A 24,632-nucleotide genomic window follows, 5' to 3' on the forward strand; every position below is an offset into this window, starting at 1 on the left:
GACCTGGATTTTGGACCTTTGGTTAAGGTCAGATATAGGAGGGGTATTGGTGGAGAAAGAGTTAGTTCTTAATGAGTGCTTAGCATATGTGACATAGTGTTATCCTGAATTGACTAAGTATTAGAAAAGACTGTTTTTGGTGAACATACAGTCTCTTTCACTCCCAAGAGTGTAGTGGCACATTGTGTGAAGATATAGATTGAACCCTTACTGCAAAGCATTTCTGTTTAATCCAGATAGTTGTTCCCTACATAGAAATGGAATATGAAGCATTTAATTTCTCTCTCTCTCTCTCTCTCTCTCTCTCTACATGATGTACCCTCCTTCAGTGTGCTACTGCCCAACTCCTTCCCATAAATCTCCTAAAAATGAAATAAGTTGTGATGATGTTAAAAGCCTCGGTTGTTTGCCAGTCTTAGTGAAAGGGAACTTGTCTCCTTCTCATGACCTTTCTTTTTACCTGTGGAGAATGATTGCAAAGATCCCAGCATCTGATGAGTCACTGGCTGCTTACCAGGGACTCGCCTCCCAGCTCCGAGGTTCCTTGTGAGTGAATTCAGCTAATAGACATTTACTACTGGCCCTTGGTGAGATGACCATGATGGTAGAAGTTGGTGAGAAAATTACAAATACATCAGAGCCCCTGTCTTTAAGTTCTTGGTCTTTAAGGATTTCATCCTTTCTGGAGAGGAGCATGATCTCTGTGGCCTGATTATTGAGGCTTGAATTTTGTCATTACCCCTTATTAACAGGTTAACTTCAGGGGCCCTGGGGGCCTCGGTTGGTTGGGCGTCTGCCTTGAGCTCTGGTTTTGATCTCAGGGACCTGGGATCAAGTCCCACGTCTGGCTCCCTGCCCAGTGGGGAATCTACTTCTCCCTCTTCCTCTGCGTCTTCCCCCTGCTTGTGTGCGTGCTCTCTCTTTTTCTCTCAAATAAATAGATAAATAAATAAATAAATAAGGTAGGTAGGTAAACTTTAGCCAGGGTATCTTGTCGATGCAACACCAGTTTCCCTACCAAAAAAATGGAAATAATAATAGAACCTATTCTGTAGCTTGTCAATTAATATATTAAGGTTCTTAGCACATGCATGACCCCTAGTAAATGCTCAATATATGTTAGTGGTTAAAGACTTAATTGGTTTATTATAAATGATCAGGATGTATTTACTTTTACATTACTCTTTCCTTGAATGGATTAGATTAGCTACGAAAGATCTCTGCACTTTGAAGGTAATATAAACAGACATGTAGCCATATGTTCCAGAGCCATGAAGTCTTATTGCCCCCTTGGAGCAACCAGTTGGTGCCAAATGGCTTTATTAATAAGCAGTATGTACGAGGCTGTATGGTAAGAAATTAATCTGAAACTGGAACACATAAGATAGAGAAGTGGATAATGAGCTATTTGAATACTTTTGAAGTGTTTTTGTCATACTCCCCAGTATCAAATAGCATTTCTTCAACATACAGCAGTCCCTAATCCTGTGCTCTGTTGCATTTGTCTTCATAATGCTGATTGTCTTGTGACTCCTCTGTAATTATTTACCCATTGCTCTTCTTTTACCACGAAATCTCACATCATTGAGGGGTTATTTGACGCCAGCAGCCAGAAGAATGCCTAGCATATATGAGGAGGGGCTCAAGAGATCGTTGTCTTGAATGGATGACTTCTGGTACATGCTTATATAATGTCTTTTAGTACCATGAAGATTCAAATTCAAGAGGAAAACTCTGTTTATGATGAAAATTAAGCATAGAGACTCCAGTGGAGGTTTAATGCCTGAGAATTAAGAAGAGGTTTGCCTTTGTGAGGTAGTTAGTTGGTGATGGCTAATGAGTTAGCATCGTAAGTCTAAAAATGTGGTAAAGTAGGGGAGAGTCAAGTTTACATCCTTAAGTCACAGAAAACAGACTAATGAAATAAATGAATCCCCAGTCCCCTGTGAGGGGGGGGAATATGACACTTTTGTATAGTATTGTGGGATAAAGTTGAGAACAATAAAGGAATGGGAGAATAATGCTTAACAAAAGTTAACTTGACAGTTCTTGAGAAACTTAAATCCTTAATAAAATAATAGAAGACAAATGCCCGAGGAGAAGGGCATTTAGAGACAATCTTCAATGCAATCAATAATCAACATCCATTTTTGAAAGATAAATTACTTGTCAGATGAAGTTGATAATTTCAAAATTTAATTACACGATGGTTGACCTAGATTGGTAAAGTGAAAGGGATACGAGGGATTTGATACAGATAAACATATAAAATTGTGTGTGAAAAATTAATTTAGATTTGCTTGTACTCACATACTCCTAGGGCCATGAACACTACACAAAAGATGGTGGTGCAAAGTTGATAGTAAACAAACAAACAAACAAACCCAGAAGAAAACTCTAAAATGTCAGTGGGATTTCTAGCTGCAGTGTTCTTTACCGATATGTGAAGCAGCAATTCTTTGAACTTTTTGAGCAAAAAAACTTTTTTTTTTGGTCTTCTCTGGCCATCCAATATTTGTTTTCCTTTACTAAAAAGATTGCCCGTATAATATTTAAGACAATTAAGATGAAGAGGGTAGAGATACAGTAACAGTTTAACAGACATTTCCTAAGTGCCTTTTGCTGGGCTGGGAAGTAGGGGTGGAAGCTCTAAAATTAATGAGGTCCCTGTGTTGGTTCATCCAGGTCTCCCTGCCTTGCTTTATCTTTCCTGTGTCACATCTTTAACTTTACACTTTAGCCATGATGATTTTTTCCCAGTCCTTTTAATTCTCTAGAATTTAGGTGTCTGGCCTTTGCCTCTGCAGTTTTCTCTGAGTCCGTGTCTTCTTTTTTCCTCTGCATCCCACTGGCCAGACATCAACACCGTTACTCCAAAACAAAACCGCACACGTAACAAACCACAAACTTCACCTTTGATGTCCTCTTCCTTCATGTCTTGGTTGACTCCACAAATGTCTGTTTTAGGGTTGTGTCAGCAAAGAGTGCAGTAATGTTCTCTGGGAGCTCTGTGCTAATGGGGAGGCAGATCCTAAAACTTCCGATGAAACAGTGTGGCAAGTGTGAGGGTAGGAACCGGAAGGCCATAAAAGAAACACCTCACTCCTGAAGAATTGGTCAGACGCTTTCTAAGAGAGGAGACACAAGGAGAATCTTAAAGGATAACAGGAACAATGGAGCTGTGGCTTCTCTTCTGAAGTCTTTGCTGATGCTCTTAGGAAAGATTCCTCTCTTAGATGTTTTGGTAGAGCTCTGTTCCTGCAGCCCCAGGAACATGCTCCAAAGGGCTGGATAATTTGCCTTCTCTGGTGCATGGCAGAGGCCAACTCCGGGCTGTACACCGTGAGCCCCCTGGGGAGGCATTGATAAAGAGGAGGGGTTTCTGGTGCTCTCTGTCAAAAGCTATATTACTGGAGTGGTGGGGAGGAAGCTAGTAATAGTGCATTAAAGGAAAAGGGAGAGATGAAGCAGCTGGCTCTTTCTCAAAGATTGCTTGTCAAGGGCCCTCCTGGAACTCAGCCTCTAGTTGGGGCTATTGGATGTATGACAATAGAGGGCACAACACTCCTCTGCACACTACTGTGAGGGAGAACATTATCTGTAACAATAACTTAGAAGCCCCCCTTCCCCTTTTTCTTTTCTTTCTTTCTTTCTTTCTTTCTTTTTTTTTTTTTAAATCATCTCTAAATATCTTGTTCATGCTTGAAGGAAGGCAGCTCAGCTAGCTCTTGCCCCTGTGCGTGCTTCTGGGTGCACACTCCTGCTCTCTGTCTGTCTTTTTCTTTCTCTCATTGTTTCTTTCTAGCTCATTCTCATGTTCCCGACTCCAGTCCCCTCGTTGCTCATTGAGGTATTTTTCTGAAAGTGCAAAAAGAAGCCCCAAATGGAAGGAAGCCACACTGTTCTCCCAAAGAAAGTCTTTGGTGCCCGCTGTTCACATAGTTTCCTACCCCCTGTGGTTTTTTTCATCCGGGCACCTTGTTGTGTAGATAGATCACCCTTCTTACCTTGACTTTCGTCCTCTTACTAGCGTCTTTTTATCACGGGGCAGGGGGTGGTCTGCTAGAGTATTTGTTCCCTTTTGAATGTTCAGAGGGGGATTCACTTGGAGTGGTTTTTCCACAATAAATGACTCTCAAAAACCCCTTAGCTCCATAGTCATTATTTTTCAGAATCTCTAGAAGAGTAGTGTCTGGTAGAGGCTCACACGTGTTTGTTGATTGAAGTAGCCAGACATTACACCTGCCAGAGAAAGGGACACCAAAATTAGATAAAAGGGAAAATATCACCCTGTGAAGCTTTGCTTTTTCTCTGCTCTTTGGGCTGGCCTGAACATTCCCCGATGGGCTCCTGGCAGGTGCTCAGGATTCTGGCATCAACTGACCATTTTCCCTGAGCTGTAACTGCTTCAGCAAAGGGTCTGGGGACACTAAGTCTTTATATACAGGACTCAGTAGCCAGTGAGTATTTTTATAAGCTGCTGGTTATTTAACGCTGGCTAGGCCCTACCATCTCCATCAGGATGGAGAAAGGTAAACGTGAAAGTCTTTTTACTTCTGACCCGTTTCTTACATACCCACACCCTCCTCTCTCCTACCCTCGAAGACAACAGCTAAGGAACCTCTGGGTTGCATCTTTAGCCATTGGGAAGTTTTTGTTCCTGATTGATGTATTTGAACCAACTTAAAAAAATTGTAGTTTCTGCTTTGGGGGGTTTTGTGTGTGTGCGTATGTGTGTCTGCGCACGCATGTGCGTGTTGGGGGAAGGGAGGAAGGACAGTTACAGTGAATGGGGTGCACACTTGTCCTCTGGTTAAGTAGCTGGCGGACGGCATTAGAGGAGGAGCCAGTGTGCAGTGGGAGAGGGAGGGCGGAGGAATTCCACTAGCATCCCGGGCTACAGAGCGGCTCGCGCCCATTCTGGCCGACTGGGCCAGCGGCTCCTGCTACGTGGGTCAGGCTCCAGGCTCTCTGGCTCGTGCCTCAGGGGTTCAGGTGGGGTTGCACCTTCTGGGCACTGACGGAGTGCGGGAAGAGAGGGGACAGGCCTCTCGCCTGTGCTTATTCCCCACCCAGCTGTGGTTTGCTGGGAGCTGTGTCCTCGGAGTGAAAGCTACATCTCTCCATGCCTTAGGGAGCTAAAAGCCTCACAGTTACTTGACCCCCTTGCTGCTCTTCCCTAGTTTTGCCATATATTTGTAAACAGTCCATCCTTTAGATTTTCCTCACTGACCCTTTTTTGAATCAGCCAACTGTTTCGCTGCTGGGGCACCGACCCTGGATGTGATGGATTTGATGAGTTAGGACACTGAGCAGTGGGGACGGGGCTGGGATTGAGGGCAGATGCTGGGCAGTCTAAGTTAGTGGCGTTGGTGAGGGACAGAGGTATTGCACAGTGGCGCGTGTTGGATGAGCTGTCCGTGTGGGGTGGCGGACAGGCCGAGCGGGGTGTGTGTGGTGGCTGAGCCCTGGGGCGAGAAGAGTCTTCTTGGAAATAGTGTTAGGAAGATTCTTAAGTCCCGATTGCTGTAGGCCTTGGCATTGAGGCCTCTGTCCTGGGATTTTCTGCTTAACTCTTGGGAGGGCTGGCTGGCTGGCTTGTTTGCTTGTGTATGTATGTATGTTTGTATCATTTAATATGGATAATTGCAGAAGCACATGCAGTTGTGAGAAGTAATACAGAGATTCTTTGTGTCTCTCCCTCAGTGGTAGGAATTTGAAGAGCTGTAGTATAGCATCACACCGATATGAACATTGATACGACCCACCTTCCTGACTCCAATTTCTCCATTTGTGCTCCTATGAGTATTTGGAGGGTGTTTGATCACAGTGGTTGTATTATCAGTTTCCAAGTGAGAATTCTGATGTTACGAATTCAGTATGCCTCAGAAAAATTCTTGGTTTTTCTTTGGAAACATTCATATGACATTGACATACTTTTCCCTTCTTGTATGTGTCTAAGATTCAGTGGGACCATTGAAAACCCGCTGTTATCTATAGAAATGTGCTTTAAACTTAACCTCCCCCCAGAATCACCTGTTATCTCTAGTGAAGTGTAAGCATATTGAGGATTTGACGTGCCTCAGTTCTCCCAGGAGAGCAGCGTGGTCATAGCCAAAGTGCAGAGAAGAGGGAGTCCGGTAACAAACACTGGAGGTATAGCTGGGTCACCCAGGAGCAGGGTTACCTTTGACCCAATCCTTAAACTACCTTGCTGGGCCTCCATGCACTCATCTGTGAATGTGATGTTTCAGTTTATTTTCTAGGGCACCTTCCAGATATGGTAGTCTTTATTTATTGCTTGTAGATATAAAAAGATAGTTAATAGCAGGGTGATAAAGCTCATTTTATATCCTTGTGAGTTATTCACTGTTTTTTAGAGCTTATTTTGTGCCTTGCCTTCTACACATTTCTTCCAGGGATTTCACCTCAGTCTGTGAAACACTGAGAAGCACCTTTATAAAAAGGGCTACATATATTGGAAGGTCAGCTTTGCAATATTGATGACAGGTTTTTATCCCCGTGGCATGTGTTAATAACTTGGTTCTCTTCCCTGTGAGATGTGTCTTTAGAAAATGTATAATTGCCCTGAAGATCGGGGAGACTGTCTTCATTTTGCATCAAGAGTAATTATGCTGTTTGCATCATAAGTTCTAATAGAACTTGTGTAACTGCATAGTATTTTTAGATTTGATGAAATACCTTGATGGCTTATGCCCATCTTCTTGGAAAAGGTTTATTCATTGCCGTGAGTGGTTAAATAATTTAGAAATCACTAGAAGAATAAAAGAAGAGAAGCAAATGGGAAAACTGATTAGGAGTGGGTAGGGGTGTGATATTTAACAGTTAAAAATGTATATATCTGCCCTTTTAGTATTTCCTCTAATTCATTATTAGATTTGCCATTTCCCACTTATTTAAAAGGCACCTTACCTAGAGAGGCAAATCAATATTTACAGTGCATTAGTGACACAGGGAATTTGCAATCTTGTGATGAGGGTTTATTGCTGTTTTATCCACTCTTCAAAGGAATGCACACATCAAACAGTCTCCACTCGTCCTGGACCCAGCGACATCACACCAGTCCCTGAGCGCTCCAACCAGCAGCTTCATTATTGAAGAGCCTCGTCTTTGAATTTTCTTTTTAATATTTCAGAGGATGTACTTAGCAAATCTATATATTAAATAAATCAGAAGATTACGGAGAAAGTTTTATTTTCGTGGTTTTAAATGAATTGATTTTCCTAAAATTGAGGATGAGGAATCGTAATAATAATGACCGAATTACCTTAAACAAGAAGCTTCTATTATTTCTAATTACTGTAAAGAACACAGATCACATCAGCGCATTAGAATGCTGAAATAGGCCATGGGCCACCCATGGAGGAAAAGGCTCTATTTGTATTATTTTCCTCGGAGGCCAAGACAGAATTGTATTCTTTTTACAGTAGATATCTTATCAGGACTGTGAAAGGTGGGAAACCTGTCTGAGGAGCCAGGCAGTTGTATTTTATGATGGTTTCTGTTGATAAAGCCAGACATTTATAGTGATCTCCTTTAAAGTCAGGTGTAACTTGTCAAAAGACCGCATGCCGTTTGTGGCTGCTTCCCACCATTCCCTACAACTCAGGTACTCTCCTTCCCCCGTGTTGCTTGTAATACTTTGAACTGTTTAAAAAATAAATAAATAAATAAATAAACTGTTTAGAGGCACCTGATGATGGCTTTTTTTTTTTTTCTTTAAAGATTTTATTTATTTATCAGAGAGAGAGAGGGAGAGAGAGCGAGCACAGGCAGATAGAATGGCAGGCAGAGGCAGAGGGGGAAGCAGGCTCCCTGCTGAGCAAGGAGCCCGATGTGGGACTCGATCCCAGGACCCTGGGACCATGACCTGAGCCGAAGGCAGCTGCTCAACCAACTGAGCCACCCAGGCGTCCCCTGATGATGGCTTTTGATACTTCTCTGAAACACTTTCGTATTTTCTCTAATTTGTTTTTCATAAACTATTATGAGTTCTGTTAGGATGAGGCTTGGGCTTGGTAGGGGGTCACGGATACAGGGAAACATATGTAGAATCACACATTTTTTTAGCATCAGAAAAATTTCTGACCCCGTCAGTGCCACCTGTGGTCTTGCTAGATCAGGAGCCTGAGGCCTGGAGAGGGCAGTGACCCGCCAGGCTGCTCACTGGTCTAGGCCAGTGTTTTTTTTTAATGTCCCAGGCCCTTGGGAACCACTCAGATCATGTCAAGGAGGCTGTTAGGGCAAGACTTTTCAGAATATTACCAAATACATGCTGTGTTTTTCACTGGGTTGATCATCTGCACCAGTGGTGCTTAGGCACTGATGGGTAAAATGCAGGCGCCGTGCACCAGTGAGGACATTGGCACCAAATGTATTCGTTACCCAGCACTTTCCTCACACTTTGAAACACAAGCCATTTCCATCTGTTGTCCTTGATAAAGCAGCAAAAATGATTGCTTTTATTACATACTGGCCTTTGAGTATCCGGTTTAATATTTTGTGTGATTAAAGTGGCAGGTAGGCATAAAGTATTTGTACGTATTGAAGAGCAGAGATTGTCTTGAGAAAAACTTCTACATGATGGGTGTGCGTTGTAAGTGGAGCCAGCCCTTCTTTTAGTGGAACACCACGTGTTATTTTTCCTCTTTGTTTTTTTGTGAAAAAGGACAGAAAACCGTGGTTCTTCTGATTTTGGTGTATGGCAGAGTTTCCAGAAAATGAATGAAGTGAGCCTGTTGCTACATGGCAAATAACGGACAGTATTTATTGCCAAAGAAAACACGCAAGCCTTCTAGTGAAAATTAGATTTTGGAAAGCATAAATTCTCCCACCACTTAATGACTTTTGTCATGAAATGGGTAGTGATATTCACATTTGTGGTTTTCTGATATGAAGAAATAGATCAGCCTTTGTAAGAGCAGTATAAGCCAATAATATATTCCAAGTAGCTAATGTTACAGAATTTTTTCATGAGTAAAAGATCCAAAGTGTAAGACAGACAAGGAGATTTTAATATACAAAGAATGAGAAGTTTACATTCCATCTTCCAAGCTAACCTTTGAGAAACTCTCATCTGTCAAGTTTTGGTGTGGTATCAAAGAAGACTATCTACAGTTTGGGAACGATTCTTAAAATATTATTGCAGCTAAATATTTGTGGAGTGCTTTTTTTCTTTGTATGCTCATCATGCGGCAGCCCGTTGCAATCAGAAGCAGGGATGAGAATCCAGATGTCATCTCTCAAGCAAAAGGGAAAACAGTGCTGCTATCCCAGCAAATAAACTTTGTTTTGTAAAATAGAGTTTTCTGAAATTCTGCTGTTTATGTTAACATGTAAATGGGTTTATTATTGTTAAGTTAAAAATGAATTAAGGTATAAATATTTAAATTATTTTCATTTCCACTTCCAATACGGTAAACAGCCCTAGCTATAAGCCACACAAACAAAAGCTCTTTGGGGTCCTCAGTAAATTTTAGAGTCAAAGAGTCCTGAGATAAAAATTTGACAAGCGCTGGTCTAGGCTGGTCTCCTCTGGGGTATTCTTTATTATCTTATATATTGTACTTAAACTTAACCAGGAGGTTTTTCTTTCTTTCACACTTCTCAAATAGGGATGACTGTTGTTTGAATCTATATGCATAACTAACATAATATTTCTTTAACTCTCTAAAATCAAATGTTGCTATTCGTTAAAATCAGTGTATGACTTCTCAGTGTATATAATTCTGCTTAGGAAACAACAAACATTTTTCCTCTTATAAAAATGAGACTCACATTTCTGTCTCCAAGTAGCTAGAAATGGAATTTGTTTTCCAATGACCTGCTAATTAAAAGAACTAATTTCATGATTTGAGTAGTGAGTCAGCACTGACCCAGGTGCCAGGAAATTGTCCCTGAGCTCCTGTCATCTCGCTGAGCCTCAGCTTACTTATTTGTGAGGTGAGTCACATGTTCCTCTGTTGTGATGTGATGCAGAGACTCAAAAAAAGACTCCAATCATTCCAAGTTAATTCAGTGGTTCTGATCCAAGATTACTTAGGTGTGTGTTTAAACTGGATAAAAATGTCTTACAGTTTTCATGTAAGTTTCATAAAACCAAGAAGGAATTATAAACCAATACAAATGCCCATCTCACACCATCATTGTGTTGCTGAGTCTGAATCACACGCACCATGAATGTAGACTGACACTGTGTGGCCCGGAGACTTTGTGTTGGGACCTAGCGGTGCTGCTGGTGTGCACTAGGATTCAGTTCTTCCAGTGCAGTGAATTGCAAGAAAATCTTGATTTCAAGATCATCATGATATCATTTGGCATTCTTTTATGAAGACTACATTGTTTACTTTTTAAATTGAGTTCTGTTCTTTTCTCATTAGCCTGGGACTCAAATCACCTTCTTGAATGTGACTGTGGAGAGAAGTATAATTGTGGCACCTTGAAATTGCATCAGGGTACTTGGTTACTAGGTACTATAAGCGAAAGATCCAGACTGTAGTGTTTCCTTTAATGGACATCCCTCAAATGAAAACAGAATGAAATGAAAATGGAAAGTGTAATGTGTGAAGAACTGACAGGAAGGGCCGACTGATAGTGCCTCTTCTGGGACATCTGTCATACCTCAGTTCCTGTACACGGTTCCCCGGGCAGTGCCCCACATCCTGCCAGAAGGCTCCGGCCACAGAGTCTGCAGTCTTGGCTGCACCCTAGTCCCTTTCTAATCCCTTCTTCCCTCCCACGTCTGCAGTTTCAAGTTACAGATACAAGAGGTAAAAGGCTAATTATTTTTGTCTGTTTCTGATGAACAGATTAACACAGTGACCATGTCCCATCAGAAGATGCATCCAGGATGCAATTTATTTCTTGTGAGAAAATTTTTCAAAAGCAAGCATCTTCTTTTGTCTAAGCAAATTCAGTGAAATTTTATAGTTCCTGGATTTATTTTGGGGTTGAAGTACTTTTACCTGATTGTTTATTGTGGTCAGTACTTCTGTACCACTTTTTAGATACCGTCTCTTGTGAGTAGTGCTTCTTTTAGATTTGCATGCAGATGCACACATAACGTGCTTACACATGTGTGCACGCACACACACACATACACGCAGATGCATACACACATACACAGAAACTGAAGTGTGCATAGTTCCTTAACCACTAAATAATTAACAGCCCAGTAATTGGAAGGCAACCGAACTCATATCCAAGAAGCAGTATTATAATTGGCCAGAACGGTTTTATTCTTCCCCCTCCTTTTTTTGGTTTTCTGCTAACATTTTTGATTTGGTGAATCTGGGAACAATTTTATTATTTGGGAGGGAAGTCTTTTTTATAGCAAGAGCATTGAGGTGTTAACACACATAGATGTATTTTGTGAACTTGTTTTGAGAGTGACTATTGTAGTTCTTGGTGTGTTTTATTTTTGGGTGCAGTGTATAAGTGGTAAGGGCCATCACGGTGGTTTTTTTTTTTTTTTTTGAGATTTAATTTATTTATTTGACAGAGAGAGATCACAGGTATGCAGAGAGGCAGGCAGAGACAGAGGGGGAAGCAGGCTCCCTGCTGAGCAAGAGCCTAGATGCGGGGCTCAGTCGCAGGACCCTGAGATCATAACCAGGCGCCCCATGAGTTTTTTGCTTCACTTAAAAATTGGCAGTGATTCTTCTGTATAATTTTCATGTGTGTGTTTCTCCCAGGAAATTAAGATAACTACTAACAGTATTAAATGTTCAGCGTATTTTTTTTCTGGTAGTATTTCTCAGGTTCTCTTACTACCAAATCCTTATGATGTAGAAGCACATGTTAAAAGCAATATTATATTTATATGCTTCTGTTTCCTCTGATCATTTCTAATTTGCTTTAACATCTTTCAGACTATTGGAGTAGCAGTGGTTTAAATATCACCTTCAGTGTGTAGAGTCTGTTTTCAGTTGAGCGTCCTCTAGGATCTGTATGCCCATACCGTTAATGCTTCAGTGTTCCAAAAATGTTTTTCATGGAGTAAGTGATGGATTTATTTCACCATGAAAACTGTTTTGTTAGAGACTATTTATTCATTTATGTATTAGAGAGGGAGAGAGTTGGGGGGAGGGGCTGAGGGAGAGAGAATTTTAAGCAGGCTCCTCGCCCAGGGCAGAGCCCCACTGGGGCTTAGTCTCATGACCCTGAAATCGTGACCTGAGCCAAAACCAGAAGTCTGATGCTTAACTGACTGAGCCACCCAGGTACCCCTGTTAGGGATTTTTTTTTTAAGAAATACATACCTTACATTCTGGTTTTTAAAACAGGCTGTCTAACATAATCTAAATTTTTCATCTTATATTTATTACATTTTTGAGTGATTTTGCTTAGTTGATGAGTGGAGTTTTGGGTTTTTGATTTTCAGTGTTAACAAACTCATGTGCTTTTGTTCTTAGGTCTGGTTTCATAGTTCTGTTCCTTCTCTCCTTTACCAATGATTATACCTGTTCACATATGCTCAGGGCTGTTGATACAAATATTCACCTGAGTTTGTTAATTATCGTGTAAGAGCAGTTGCAAACAGATTCCTCTTTTATGTGAATACAGTTGCTGAAACACTGTCTTTCATGAATCCTATATGTGAATATATGCCAGATACTACCTGCATATTAACATATCACTTTCAAGATTTCCATTCTCTTAAAGATAAGAAATGTGATTGTGCTCTGCGTTTTTCAGATAGTATTTCTTTGAACAAAATAGTTTTCTTATTTAGCAGAATTCCTTACTAGATGAGCCAGGAAGTTTAGACTGTGTATTTTTAATCCCAGTACGGTTAAAAGTTAGATAGAATTTGTTCCATGGCTCACATTGTTATTTACATTTTAGAATATGTACAATATGTATTATTAGAGAGCATGCGTGCGTGTGTGAGCGCGAGGGCCAGAGGGAGAGAGGGAGAGAGAATCTCAAGCAGACTCGTCGCTCAGAGGAGTGGGGCTCGATCTCATAAGGCGGAGATCACAACCTGAGCCCAAACCAAATCTGAGTCCAACGCTGTCTGCTGTACCACCCAGGTACCCCTGTATGATATTTTATTTGAGAATACTGGGATAATAGACTGGTGACCCACTGTCACCTTAAGTGTTACTTCATTTTTGGATTTCACTGCCTTTATCCTAATATGTAGTTTTCAGACACGAGTTACATTTTAAAAAATATAATGCTTTTTTGTATTTATAGATATGCCTCTTCATGTCCGACGAAGCAGTGACCCAGCTTTAATTGGCCTTTCAGCTTCCATTAGTGATAATAATTTTTCTTCTGAAGAGCCTTCACGGAAAAACCCCACACGCTGGTCAACAACAGCTGGCTTCCTTAAGCAAAACACTGCTGGTAGCCCTAAAACCTGTGACAGGAAGGTAACCATTTCTGTTTTGTGTCTTCTTCGTGTCAGTGGTGAATGTCAGCTGCTGACTGGGTCCTTTGCTTCTAGCGCATCTTCTCTGTGGCCCTTTGTGTGTGTGTGTGTGCGTGTCAACTTTTCCCTCAAAGTTTAGATGACTTCCTATTTTATATTGCCCTCGTATTTTGTAGTAAAATTCATGTTATGTATTTATTTATTTATCCATTTTTAATAGATAATGTATTTATGATTCACAATGAAGACTTTTTTGACTTGAAATGTATACATGTAATGTCCCTCACCTACTTTGTCTCCTAGTCGCCCTCTTTCTCTTTGGGGGCAGTCCCCTTACTAGCCTTTTGCATGTCCTTGCAAAGATGTTTTACACATGTGTGAGCAGATACTCATATTGGTTCCTGAGGTACATTAAAGAAATTACAGCATTATGGACTTTTAAGGATAAAGGTAGAATCCATAGTCTAACTACTCTATTGATAATTTTTTCTTCCTAGAGAAAGGAAGTGTACTGCCTACTCTTAATAACATTTTCTTCTTTGAGCCAATTTAGTTCAGTCCATGACCTAATTTATTTAGTCTAAAAGAATAAACTTTATTCTATTTTTTCAATTTGTTTCTTAATGCTCTTTGTCCTATATTCCTACAGAGCCCTTATAATCCCTTTCTGTTATATCTCTGTGCTTTCACTCAGTGAGCTTTAAGCTGTGTTTATTTTTATTGCTGATTCTGTAGAGTCTCAGTAAACATCTATTGAATGAGTTAATATTTTTTTCAATGCAGCAATAATTGAGCACCATGTGTATGTTGAATTGTACTAATAACATGTTAATATGGAAGTGAGTATAGCTTGGTGTTTGCTTGATTTATCCTTTGCATTTATGGGAAAGTGCCTCTTTTAAAATTTCCTTACTTGTTGCATTTCTACAAACACTCATTTGTAGTAGTTCATTTCTGGGGGGGGGGATATAGAGAACACCTAGAGTACTTTAACTGAGAAGAATCTATTAGAAAGGTTTTCACATGGTTTAAGGAGAGTACATCAGAAGTCATTGAGGTAATCTGGATTTTCTTTCTAATTCCTTCAACACCTTGGGTAGGTGAGTCAGCTTCAGTTGCACAAACAGAACCACAGTGGCTATTTTAAACATAAACAAACGAACTTAATGCTTAGAATTGGAGTCTCAGAAAATCATTGGAAGAGCTTGAAGAGCGGGCCGTAGGCTGGGCCTCTTCCAGGACTTCCTGAACCATGCAGTCCTGCGCGTCTGCCTGGGAAGGAAGTGACCTGGGTCCTTCCCCTGCATCCGCCCACTGAATGCTAACAGCTTGTCTCCAGGTGTGCTCACCCTGCTGCTTGCCACTTGTGCAGCTGGGAACTGAACCCAGAAATGCCTCAGCAACCTCCATTCTCTCCATCAGCAGCCCAGGACAGTTCTTGCCTCTTCCACAACCACCATCTTCCACAACCGGCTCTTGTGTCCAGATGTGCAGAACGTTGTTTGCCTCGGGATCCTTACCTGCAGGGGAGGTTTAGGAAGTTGATTTTAGTTTTCCAGCTGTAGCAGAGGGAGGCAAGCTACCAGAGGACTGTAAGGCACCCTGCCAGTGAGTCACCTCACTGAGTTTTTGTTCTAAATAATATATATTGGCTCCTGGGTGGCTCAGTCGGGGGGGGGGGGCGGCTGCCTTTGGCTCAGGTCCTAGGATTGATGATGATCTCAGAGTCCTGAGGTTGAGTCCCACACTGGGCTCCCCACTTGGCGGGGAGTCTGCTTCTCCTTCTCCCTCTGCCCACTGCTCCCCCTGTTTGTACTCTTCTCTTTCTCTCTCTCTCTTTCAAATAAATAAATAGAAATCTTAAAAAAACCCACATCTATCGTAAAAATTTTGGGAAACTAATCTAATACAAAGTTAAATTATTTATAATGCTAAAGTGCAGCAACACCTAGTATTAAGATAATAAGGACTATGCACCCATGGCACATACGCTTACTCACGCACACACATACATACCCACACAGAGTTGGAGTCATACATGTCAACATACTTGGCATCTTTATTATTTCTACTTGGTTTCATATTAGGGATTTCTCCTGGTGTGAATTTTTTTGGAAAATATATATGTTATAGTGGGGCAGGGGGCAGAGGGAGAGAAGGAATTTAAACAGGCTCTATGCCCAGTGTGGAACCCAACTTGGGGCTTCATCTCACAACCTTGAGATCATGATCTGAACCAAAATCAAGACTCAGACACTTAACTGACTGAGCCACCCAGGTGCCCCCAAAAAATATTTTTAATGGATGCAGACGATCTCATTGTAGAATATAATTTATTATTCTCTTACTGTTAGACATTTATTTATACTATTTTCCTTTTTTTCACATTATGAGTGTAAGTGCTGTGAGACAAATTTGAATGTAGTTCTGTTTTTAAACATGGTTATCCATTCGATAAGCTGTTTCCCACGTGAAACAGTATTTATTGTAGCCAAATGCCCACACTTTCTCACTGGAAAGACCTCAAATTCCATATACATCTTTAGATGAAATCATGTTCACATACAGCGCACACAAAGGATAATACATAATAAATTTGTCCTTTGAATTATCTTTGACTTACCCATTTCCTAAGCTTGCTGTCAAAATTTTAAGCTGTTTGTATTAAAATCTGAGAGATTCTCTTTTTTGTATGTGTATATGTTCATTTATAAAACGATGTCCTGTATTTTTAGTATTCAGAATGGGTGCTTGGAGGAAAGTATATATGGCTGATCAGTATTAACTTGATTTCCTTCTCTTGAGGCATGAGAGCTTGCCTATGCTGGATGATCTCAAGATGCGATACATTTTTATGAATATGTAGTGGTTTAGGTTTTCTATATAAATGCATGGAAATAGAGGAGTTAAGGATTCATAGTCTTGTGATGCATTGATTTTTAATAGATAAAATAAGTTGACATTTTTCTATAACTCATCAACATAGTTAAGTGATCTCTGTTTTTCTAAGTTGATGAGCAAAACACACAGTTTTGGAATGATGTCACCAGTCAGTTGAAATCTCTTATTTCTGAACGAGGCAGTTTTATTCAGGTGTGTTAGAGGGCTACCATGTTGAACTCGCTCCTGTGGCTGAAAACCGAGGTGGGAGGTGGAGTCTTCCCAGTTCATGTAGTTATTACACTATTAAATTAGAGGGCAACGTAGACAGATTTTGGTGCAACAAAACCAGGTGAGAGCTTGGAGAGACCAAGGTTTCTATGGGCTTCTGGATTTCTTACAGTTCTTCATTCTTTAATTTAGAAGTGACATGTAGAATAGAAGAGAGTCTTGGCTTTTTAAAAAAGTTCCTTGGAACATCGACTCACTCCTGTTGCCCAGCATTTTGTGGCTGACTCCCTTTTTCAACTCTTTTAGAGAACATTTTTACTCATACTTAGCATGGAAAGTATATTGCTAGAAAATGTATTTTCATTTGAGATTTTGCATGTGCTTAATATTTCATCTTAGAAAATAGTATTTCAATCAGTGTGAACACTTAAATCATTTTGCCGCCTCTTTGGTCATCCTTATTAAGTCATTGTCCCTGCAAATAAAGTCTAACTAGTATGTGGAGAGCATTTGATTCATTCCATCAAGAACAGTGTAATGAGGCACTTACAGAATCAGCCAGCCATGAAGTTTCAAGGATAAAGTCTGTGCATTATTTCATTGTGTACTCGTTGTAAGCCATTATTCCTTTCCCCCAAAGACTAAGAGCTGTTGCTTTTCTAAGTTATCTGTCCCTTTCACCAACCCCCTTCCCTGCCCCACCAAAGAATTTACAAAGGTAGATGAAAACAAAAGTAGCATTAAGAACATATCTTGAGGGGCACCTGGGTGGCTCAGTGGGTTAAAACCTGTGTGTTTGGCTCAGGTCATGATCCCAGGGTCCTGGATCGAGCCCCACATTGGTCTCTGTGCTTAGCAGGGAGCCTGCTTCCCTCCTCTCTGTGCCTGTCTCTCTGCCTACTTGTGATCTGTGTCAAATAAATGAATGAAATCTTAAGAAAAAAAAATAACATGTCTTGATGTAAGGGGAAGAAAGTCGTAAGACAACATTTTATATTAGCATCAATGTCTTGTAAATTTTTTTTAAAGTTCTTAAGAGACTTCAAAATATTTCTGACACCCTGGCTTTATTATTTCTTAGTTGCTTGACATGTTTGGTATCTGTCCAGTACTACTCATATACACAAGCTCCTGGAAGAGTTGCTGTCTTAATTGTCTTTGTCATCTTTTTTTCTGTTCATTAGAAGAGTTAGGAGATATTTCTTCTAACTTTAGAAAAATACTTACAGAAACATTTCTGTAGTATATTTTAAGATTCCCTCCATAAACTTTTTCTTATAATACTACTATTTGCTTTTTGCATTTATAAAGTAATGAAAAGTATAAAGAAGCAAGTAAGTAATTTGGAATGGTGCAGGTAAGTGTTATTGACAGTCTGGTGTATTAACTTGGGGCTCTGGAGCAGAGCTCTGTATAGTTGGTGGCTGTCCCTATTACCAGTGGGGAATCATCCAGTGAACATGGTTTAATTTCTGGACTTTTTTTTTTTCTAATTTTGTCTTATATTGAGAGCATTTTCCCATGTCATAAATATAGATAGCTTGCATAATGTTGTTTTATGTACTGATTTTTTTTTTTTTGTAGTTGGTGTCTATTATTTTATTTGGTGACTTTCCTGTTGCTTGACATTTATACTTTGCCTTTTTTTTTTTTTTTTTGCTCTAATAAGTGACCTTTAGAAGTACCCTTCAGAAAAGATCCTAATATATTAATTTATATTGACATCTCTTATTATTTTCTTAGAACAGATTCCTGAAGTAGGCTTATTTGACCAAGGGAATGGATATATATATTTTTTTAATATTTTTTTTTCAATTTATTTATTTTCAGAAAAACATTATTCATTATTTTTTCACCACACCCAGTGCTCCATGCAAGCCGTGCCCTCTATAATACCCACAACCTGGAATGGATTTTTAAAGCTACTGATAACTGTTTCTCATACATTCATGACTAATAAAGTGTGAAGTACTTATGTTGTATAAAGTACTGTGAGGAGGCCCAGATGGAGTGAGCTGTGCGATGAGGGGGAGGATAAAGAAAAAGAAGCAAGTGGTACTGTTCCTGAGTTCTGGAACTTAGTGTCGTACTATAGACGTTAATGGCTCCCATTTGGCTCTGCATCAGAATCACCTGTGAACTTTAAAAAGATGAAATACACTTGTAGTGATGGATTCATTTACCTATTTCAGGAGATTTGTGTGTTTACTTAAAGCTGCTTTACTGACTTCAGGGCACAGTCTTTTTTTTTTTTTTTTAGAACTGAAGTCCAGCTGAAAAGGAAGTGTGTTTGTTTGCCTGTTAGGAGAGGGTAAATAAGAGAATTATGTCTATTTTGAGATGTCTTCTTTTAGGCTAATTTTCCTATCATAGCAGAATAGAGTCTGGAACATTTACCGCATTTGGTTTTGTGATATTTCACTTCTCATACTTAGATTGCTCAAATTTATCATTTTTAATCAAAAGTCCATTAAAATGAATTTTTTTTTGAGTTTTAAATAAAAGTAATCTAACAACTTGCTGCGATGTTGGGTCCTATCCTGTCCGTGCCAGACTAGAATCGGACGTATCTTTTCTAAATAGAAGCTCTGATACAAATAGTGTACCCGTCTATCCTTCCTTGGCATATTGTCCTCCACCCCCAATCTTAGTTGAAAGTGCATTTCAATACATCGGGTCAAGGCACCGTGTTCCCATTATCATGTGTGAAGTCACCAATGCTAATTCAGACACAAGGGACTTCCAGAAAGTGCCCACTCCTTGTTTTATTCAGAGTCAGAAAACTTTGGCGGTTTCTATGCTGACAGTGTATTAGTTAACATTGGCTCCTACCTCATGATACTCTAAAATAGCCGCTTGCTTGCTCGTTCATTCATTCATTCATTCATTCATTCATTTTTTACAGAGTTGTAGTCTGTGTTTACCTCTTTATTTGCTGCCTCATCCTCCTTCTCAACCATTTGGCTTCGGAGTTGCTGCTTCTCCTTTATGCTTTCTAATGCATAAGGCCAGTCATATTGGTACATTTGAGTATGCTATTTCGTTTTTAAGCTAGTACGTTTGACCAGGTGGCTATTGAAAAACATTGTCTGTCTTTTGTCATTTGTGAGCCAGTCGTAGATGTTAGCTAGTTACAGTAATCATCTAAAAACCTCAAAGGATGAGCTGAGATCATCCCCTAAAACCACATGTTTCCTCTGCGAGAGACCTATAGCTGTGTTTAATTTTCTGGGGCATTAGCTTCAAGGGAGATCCAACTGAGACTTAAATGTTAGACTGTTCTACTGCAACATTTGTATTTCCTGTTGAAGGCCTCTGAAGCTATAAATTTCACCCTCCTATTTTGCATATTAAAAGATCTTCATTTGATTGCAGTACAGTTGTGTGCTTTTAGTAAGTGATGGTTATAATCATTTCTACAATAGGCTGGCTTCAACTGCCAAGCGCACCTAGTAAGAGTTGTTAATAACCTGGTCTCATCTATTTCTGTGTCACAGGTAGGGATATAATCTATCTTCACGTGCTTTGAATATTATAATTTGTGTTCAAAGTTATAAAATCCTAAGGTGCTATTGAGAAAATTTTTGAGCCTGGATGTGGTATTTTTAGAGTTCACAAACCATTCCAGAAACATAAACCCAAGTAATGTGAAAATCTTTATTGAGTACCCTCAAAGTTACATAGAATAGAGGGGGAAATGAATGCGTTACACCTGTTTTTCTTGACTTGGGGGGAGAGAACTGGGAAATGACATCGATTGAATTATATTGAACAAACATTTGCATGGCTTTTCTACACTTAAAAATATTTTGGCCTTATTTCATCTTTTTAACTTGGTTTTTGTTTTTAATCTTTGATACTTTGGCTTATAAGCCTAGTTCCTTCAAGTCACAGAGTTAGATGTAGTCACTTCAGGTTCTGCTGTTAACAGGAAAAGTAGAGGATGGGACCGCTCAGGGCCAGAGCCCTCTGCCACTTGCATTCTAGCTGCTCTGGCAAACTTGGTTTTAATTTGCACGGATTCCAGGTGCCCTTGTGTTCCCATCTGCCTTTAAAGAAGTGCATTGCAGTCAAGGTTTTTTACAGTGTGGGGGTAGAAGTGGTTTCCATTGATCTCATCCCTAAATTGTATCCATTTTTGAGGTTTTTGATATTTTCACATAATCATAGCCACGTTGTCTTGAGTACTGCTTGTCAGAGAATGTGATTGGTATGTTATATCTCATTTAATCCCCTTCTACTGTATAAGTGTGGTTGGTGTTCCCATTTTATTGATGAAGAGGTAAAGCCAAGAGTTTAAATAGGTCACCTAATAGTTAAGCCAGCTGTTCAGTGATAAAGTTGTGATGTGAATCTCGATTTTGCAGTTTCCGATTCTGCTTTTGACAAGTATCTTCCCACATCCCAACATGCTTACAGACTTTATACACTGCCCAGTTATTTAATTTTTAAATTTTTTTATTAAGATTTACTTATTTATTTAGAGAGTGTGCGTGCATGCCTGCATGAGCAGGGAGGTGCAGAGGGAGAGGAAGAGAGAATCCCCGTGCTGAGTGCAGATTCTGACTCCCCGCTGATCCCACGACCCTAAAATCATGACCTGAGCCAAAATCAGAAAGTTGGACTATTAACTGACTGAGCCACCCAGGGGCCCCTGCCAATGTTCATTTCGTTGAACAATTTAAACTGTAAAATATTTCACAATAACCTTTTTATTTTTATCTCCTTTAAGTCTTTCTGTTATACATGAATATAAGAATAATGAGCATGTGTTTATTATTAGATCTGGCATATTTTGGTAAAACCTAACCAAGTCTGTATTATATCTTAACATCTTAGTCTTAAGTAAAAGTATGCTGGCTTCATGAATATTTGTACTAATAATGCGATTATGTTAACTGATCTCCATTTCTGCCCCTTTTTTGAGGAATTCTTTGTGTTCGTCTATTTTCTCTAATCCTTGTGTTTGATATTATTATTATTGAGAATTTATATATTTGGCCTTCTTCTTGATATTTTATGTGCATTAGTGACAGCAGAGTAAATAAAGATATAGTTGGACTGTAATCCAAAGACCAAAATAAATATCCATAAGCCTATACTGATACTAATAAAAGACCAAATAAAAAGTGAATGGGAAAAAAAGGGACAAATTTTCTTACAGAAGAATTCTAAATAGTAGAAGTAATATGTCCCCCTCCAGAAGGTGGGGATCTTAATTCCCCTCTTCTTGAGAATTGGCTGTACTTAATACTTGTTTCCTAAGAAGAGAGGAAGGAATGTGAAAAATACTAATTTTATAGTGGAGAAGTGTTAACCAAGTGACCAAGGTTAATATCACTAATGATAAGTCATGGTGATATCATGAGCCCTTGAAATGGTATAATGGCATGGACATTTCACCTCAGTGGAGTTTTCCCCAGAACTTATAACTCCAGTTTAATTGTAAGGAATCTCAAGACAAACCCAAACTGAGGGACATTCTATGAGGTACCTCACCAGTATTCTTCAAGAATATTATGGTCATAAAAAAAATTAGGAAGGACTGAAAAACTGTCCCAGGTCAGAGGAGATTAAGGGGATGTGAGGATTTAATACAATTTGGGATCCTGGCATGAAACAAGGGCATTAGTGGGGGTTGGGGGGAAACAGATGGATTGCAAATACATCTGTTAGTGTAGTTAATAGTATTGTATCAGTGTTGATTTCTTAGTTTGGACAACTATACCAAGGTTATGTAAGATGTTAACATTGGAGGAAGTTGGGTGAAGAGTGGGTAGGGACTCTGTACTATTTTCACAACTTTTCAGTAAATCTAAATTTTTTTTCCATCCCAAGAAGTTCTTTAAAACCCAGTTTTCCAAGGCACATGGTGTCACCCACATTTTGGGCTGAGAATTAGAGATGGCAGTTCAGGCACAGGTACCTGGCATGTGTGGAGCCAGGACTCAGCCACAGGTCTCTATGAACCCTTGAACACACCTGGTCATTGTCAGAGATGTATTTTTCTCTTTGGAAAGGAGTTCTTTTTTTTAAAAAAGGTTTTATTTATTTATTTGACAGACAGAGATCACAAGTAGGCAGAGAGGCAGGCAGAGAGAGAGAGAGGGGGAAGCAGGCTCCCCGCTGAGCAGAGAATGCAATTTGGGGCTCAATCCCAGGACCTTGAGATCATTACCTGAGCCAAAGGCAGAGGCTTAACCCACTGAGCCACCCAAGCGCCCATGGAAATGAGTTCTAATGAAAGCTTTTCAACTGATTTTATTACTAGGGATTGATGGTTGGTAGCCTTCCCTATGACAGGACTGAATTTGAGAAATGCTTACCAGTCTTACACCTGCTGCATTCTTATGGCTGGGTACTCCCACTTGTGTCTTTAATTTTTGTCGAGTCATTCTGCTGCAACAGCTGTTTTGTTGTCCCTTTATTCAAATTGTTAAGGTTTTGAGGGGGAGACAGAAGGGGGTTTCAATAAGAAGTCCTCCAAATTTTCTGGAATCATGTTTTTTAAAGTTGTGATTTTCAGTTATCATTCAGGGAGAAAAATAGATTCCTTGAAAATTAATATCCAGCTTAGAGAACATGATTTTTCTGCTGAAAGGTAGGAGAGAAGGACTTAATTCTTTAGAAGTTTGAGCTCTCAATTTCTTTATGGTAAATGCTTTTTGTGTGGAGATGGAATTCTCCAGAAAAGTCATTATGATTGTATGAGGAGCATAAATAGGATGGGATTTTGATAAGTGAAAATATTTTTTCTTCGTTTTAAAAAATCTGTGGAGATATTTACCTGAAGAGGCAATTTCACAGTTAAGGGAAAAACGTTAAGAAAGTCAAATCGTCAACTGTACCTAGGGATTTGCACAGAAATTACTCAGTTGTTTGTTAATCTACTCAGTTCATTGAAGTTATGATTGTACACTGAAAAATATAAGAAGGGAGTGCTAATATTTACATTGGCAGGCTAGTTATGTATGGTGCAAGTATCTTGATTTTTCAAGTTTTAGTGATTTCTTTGAATATATATATTGCTTTTAAATTAACATGAAGAACATTTAGGTAAATATAAAAAATTCATGTTGCACATTTAGATAATGTGTAAGATTGTAGATATTTTGGGATTAGGCAACTACTCTTGAGTATTTTACTTTCTCTCTTTCATTCCCTGGCATCTGTTCCCTTCATCTCTTGGTGTTGTGCAAATTGCTCCTGATGCAAAATGCTATTGTTATTTATAATTTTAGTGTGGCGATACAAACGTTTAGAGGTACATGTTTTTGAAAGAAAACGAAATGTGGATAGGTATTTCTTGCTGTCAAAATAAGAAATATGTCGCATTTTCTAAAATGTTTTAAAATTGTTTCAGATTTAAATGTGTTTTTCAGAGTCAAGCAGCATTAGTCAAATGTTGCTCTTCATTTTTATTGTAGTTTTGGAAAATGAGCCAGGCTCTTCAAAATGTAACCTGACCTGAAATACTTATATTTATTTTGTTCTTATACACTTGCCTTTGTTGAAAGAGCAGGGTAGGGACACCTGGGTGGCTCCATCTTCAACTTGGGTCATGATCCCTGGATCCTGGGATCGAGCCCCGTATAGGGCTCCCTGCTTGGCAGAAGCCTGCTTCTCTCTCTCCCACTCCCCCTCCTTGTGTTCCCTCTCTCACTGAGTCTCTCTCTGTCAAAGAAATAAAAAAAAAAAAAAAATCTTAAAAAAAAAAGAACAGGGTAAAAAATGGTGGTCTCTTTTCTCCATTCCTTATACTTTCTGATTGTGGAATGCCTATGGCCATATAGCAATTGGGTGACATTTTTGTTTTGTTTTTTGTCTTTGAGAGAGAGAGAGAGAGGGAAAGAGAATATGAATCCTAAGCAGGTTTCACACCCAGGGCAGAGCTGGATGGGGCTCTATCCCACAATCCTGAGATCATGAGTTGAGATCAAGAGTCTGGCGCTTAACCGACTGAGCCGCCGAGGTGCCCCAGTCACATTGGTTTTTATGAAGTACTGTGCAAGAAACAAAATGGGAGCGCCTATTATCACTGCTTCCCTTGTAGTTATTTTCCTTAGTTCCTCAGAATCCAGATGGGGATAATGTTTTTGTAATTTGAAAAATACTAAACTAT

The 24,632-nt window shown here is 39.5% G+C and overlaps 1 protein-coding gene across 15 annotated transcripts in view; it reads left to right on the top strand.

Moving 5' to 3' along the window:
- PARD3 (par-3 family cell polarity regulator) overlaps window positions 1-24,632 on the top strand; it is a 659,680-nt gene that overhangs the window by 291,043 nt on the left and 344,005 nt on the right. For all 15 annotated transcript variants that reach the window (XM_044228092.1, XM_044228102.1, XM_044228097.1 and 12 more), the window contains exon 4: window positions 13,222-13,400. In XM_044228092.1, coding sequence (XP_044084027.1) covers window positions 13,222-13,400 — 179 coding nt within the window. The remainder of the gene's footprint in view (window positions 1-13,221; window positions 13,401-24,632) is intronic.

This window comes from Neovison vison, chromosome 12, assembly GCF_020171115.1.
Source record: "Neovison vison isolate M4711 chromosome 12, ASM_NN_V1, whole genome shotgun sequence".
In the NCBI taxonomy this organism is placed as follows: domain Eukaryota; kingdom Metazoa; phylum Chordata; class Mammalia; order Carnivora; family Mustelidae; genus Neogale; species Neogale vison.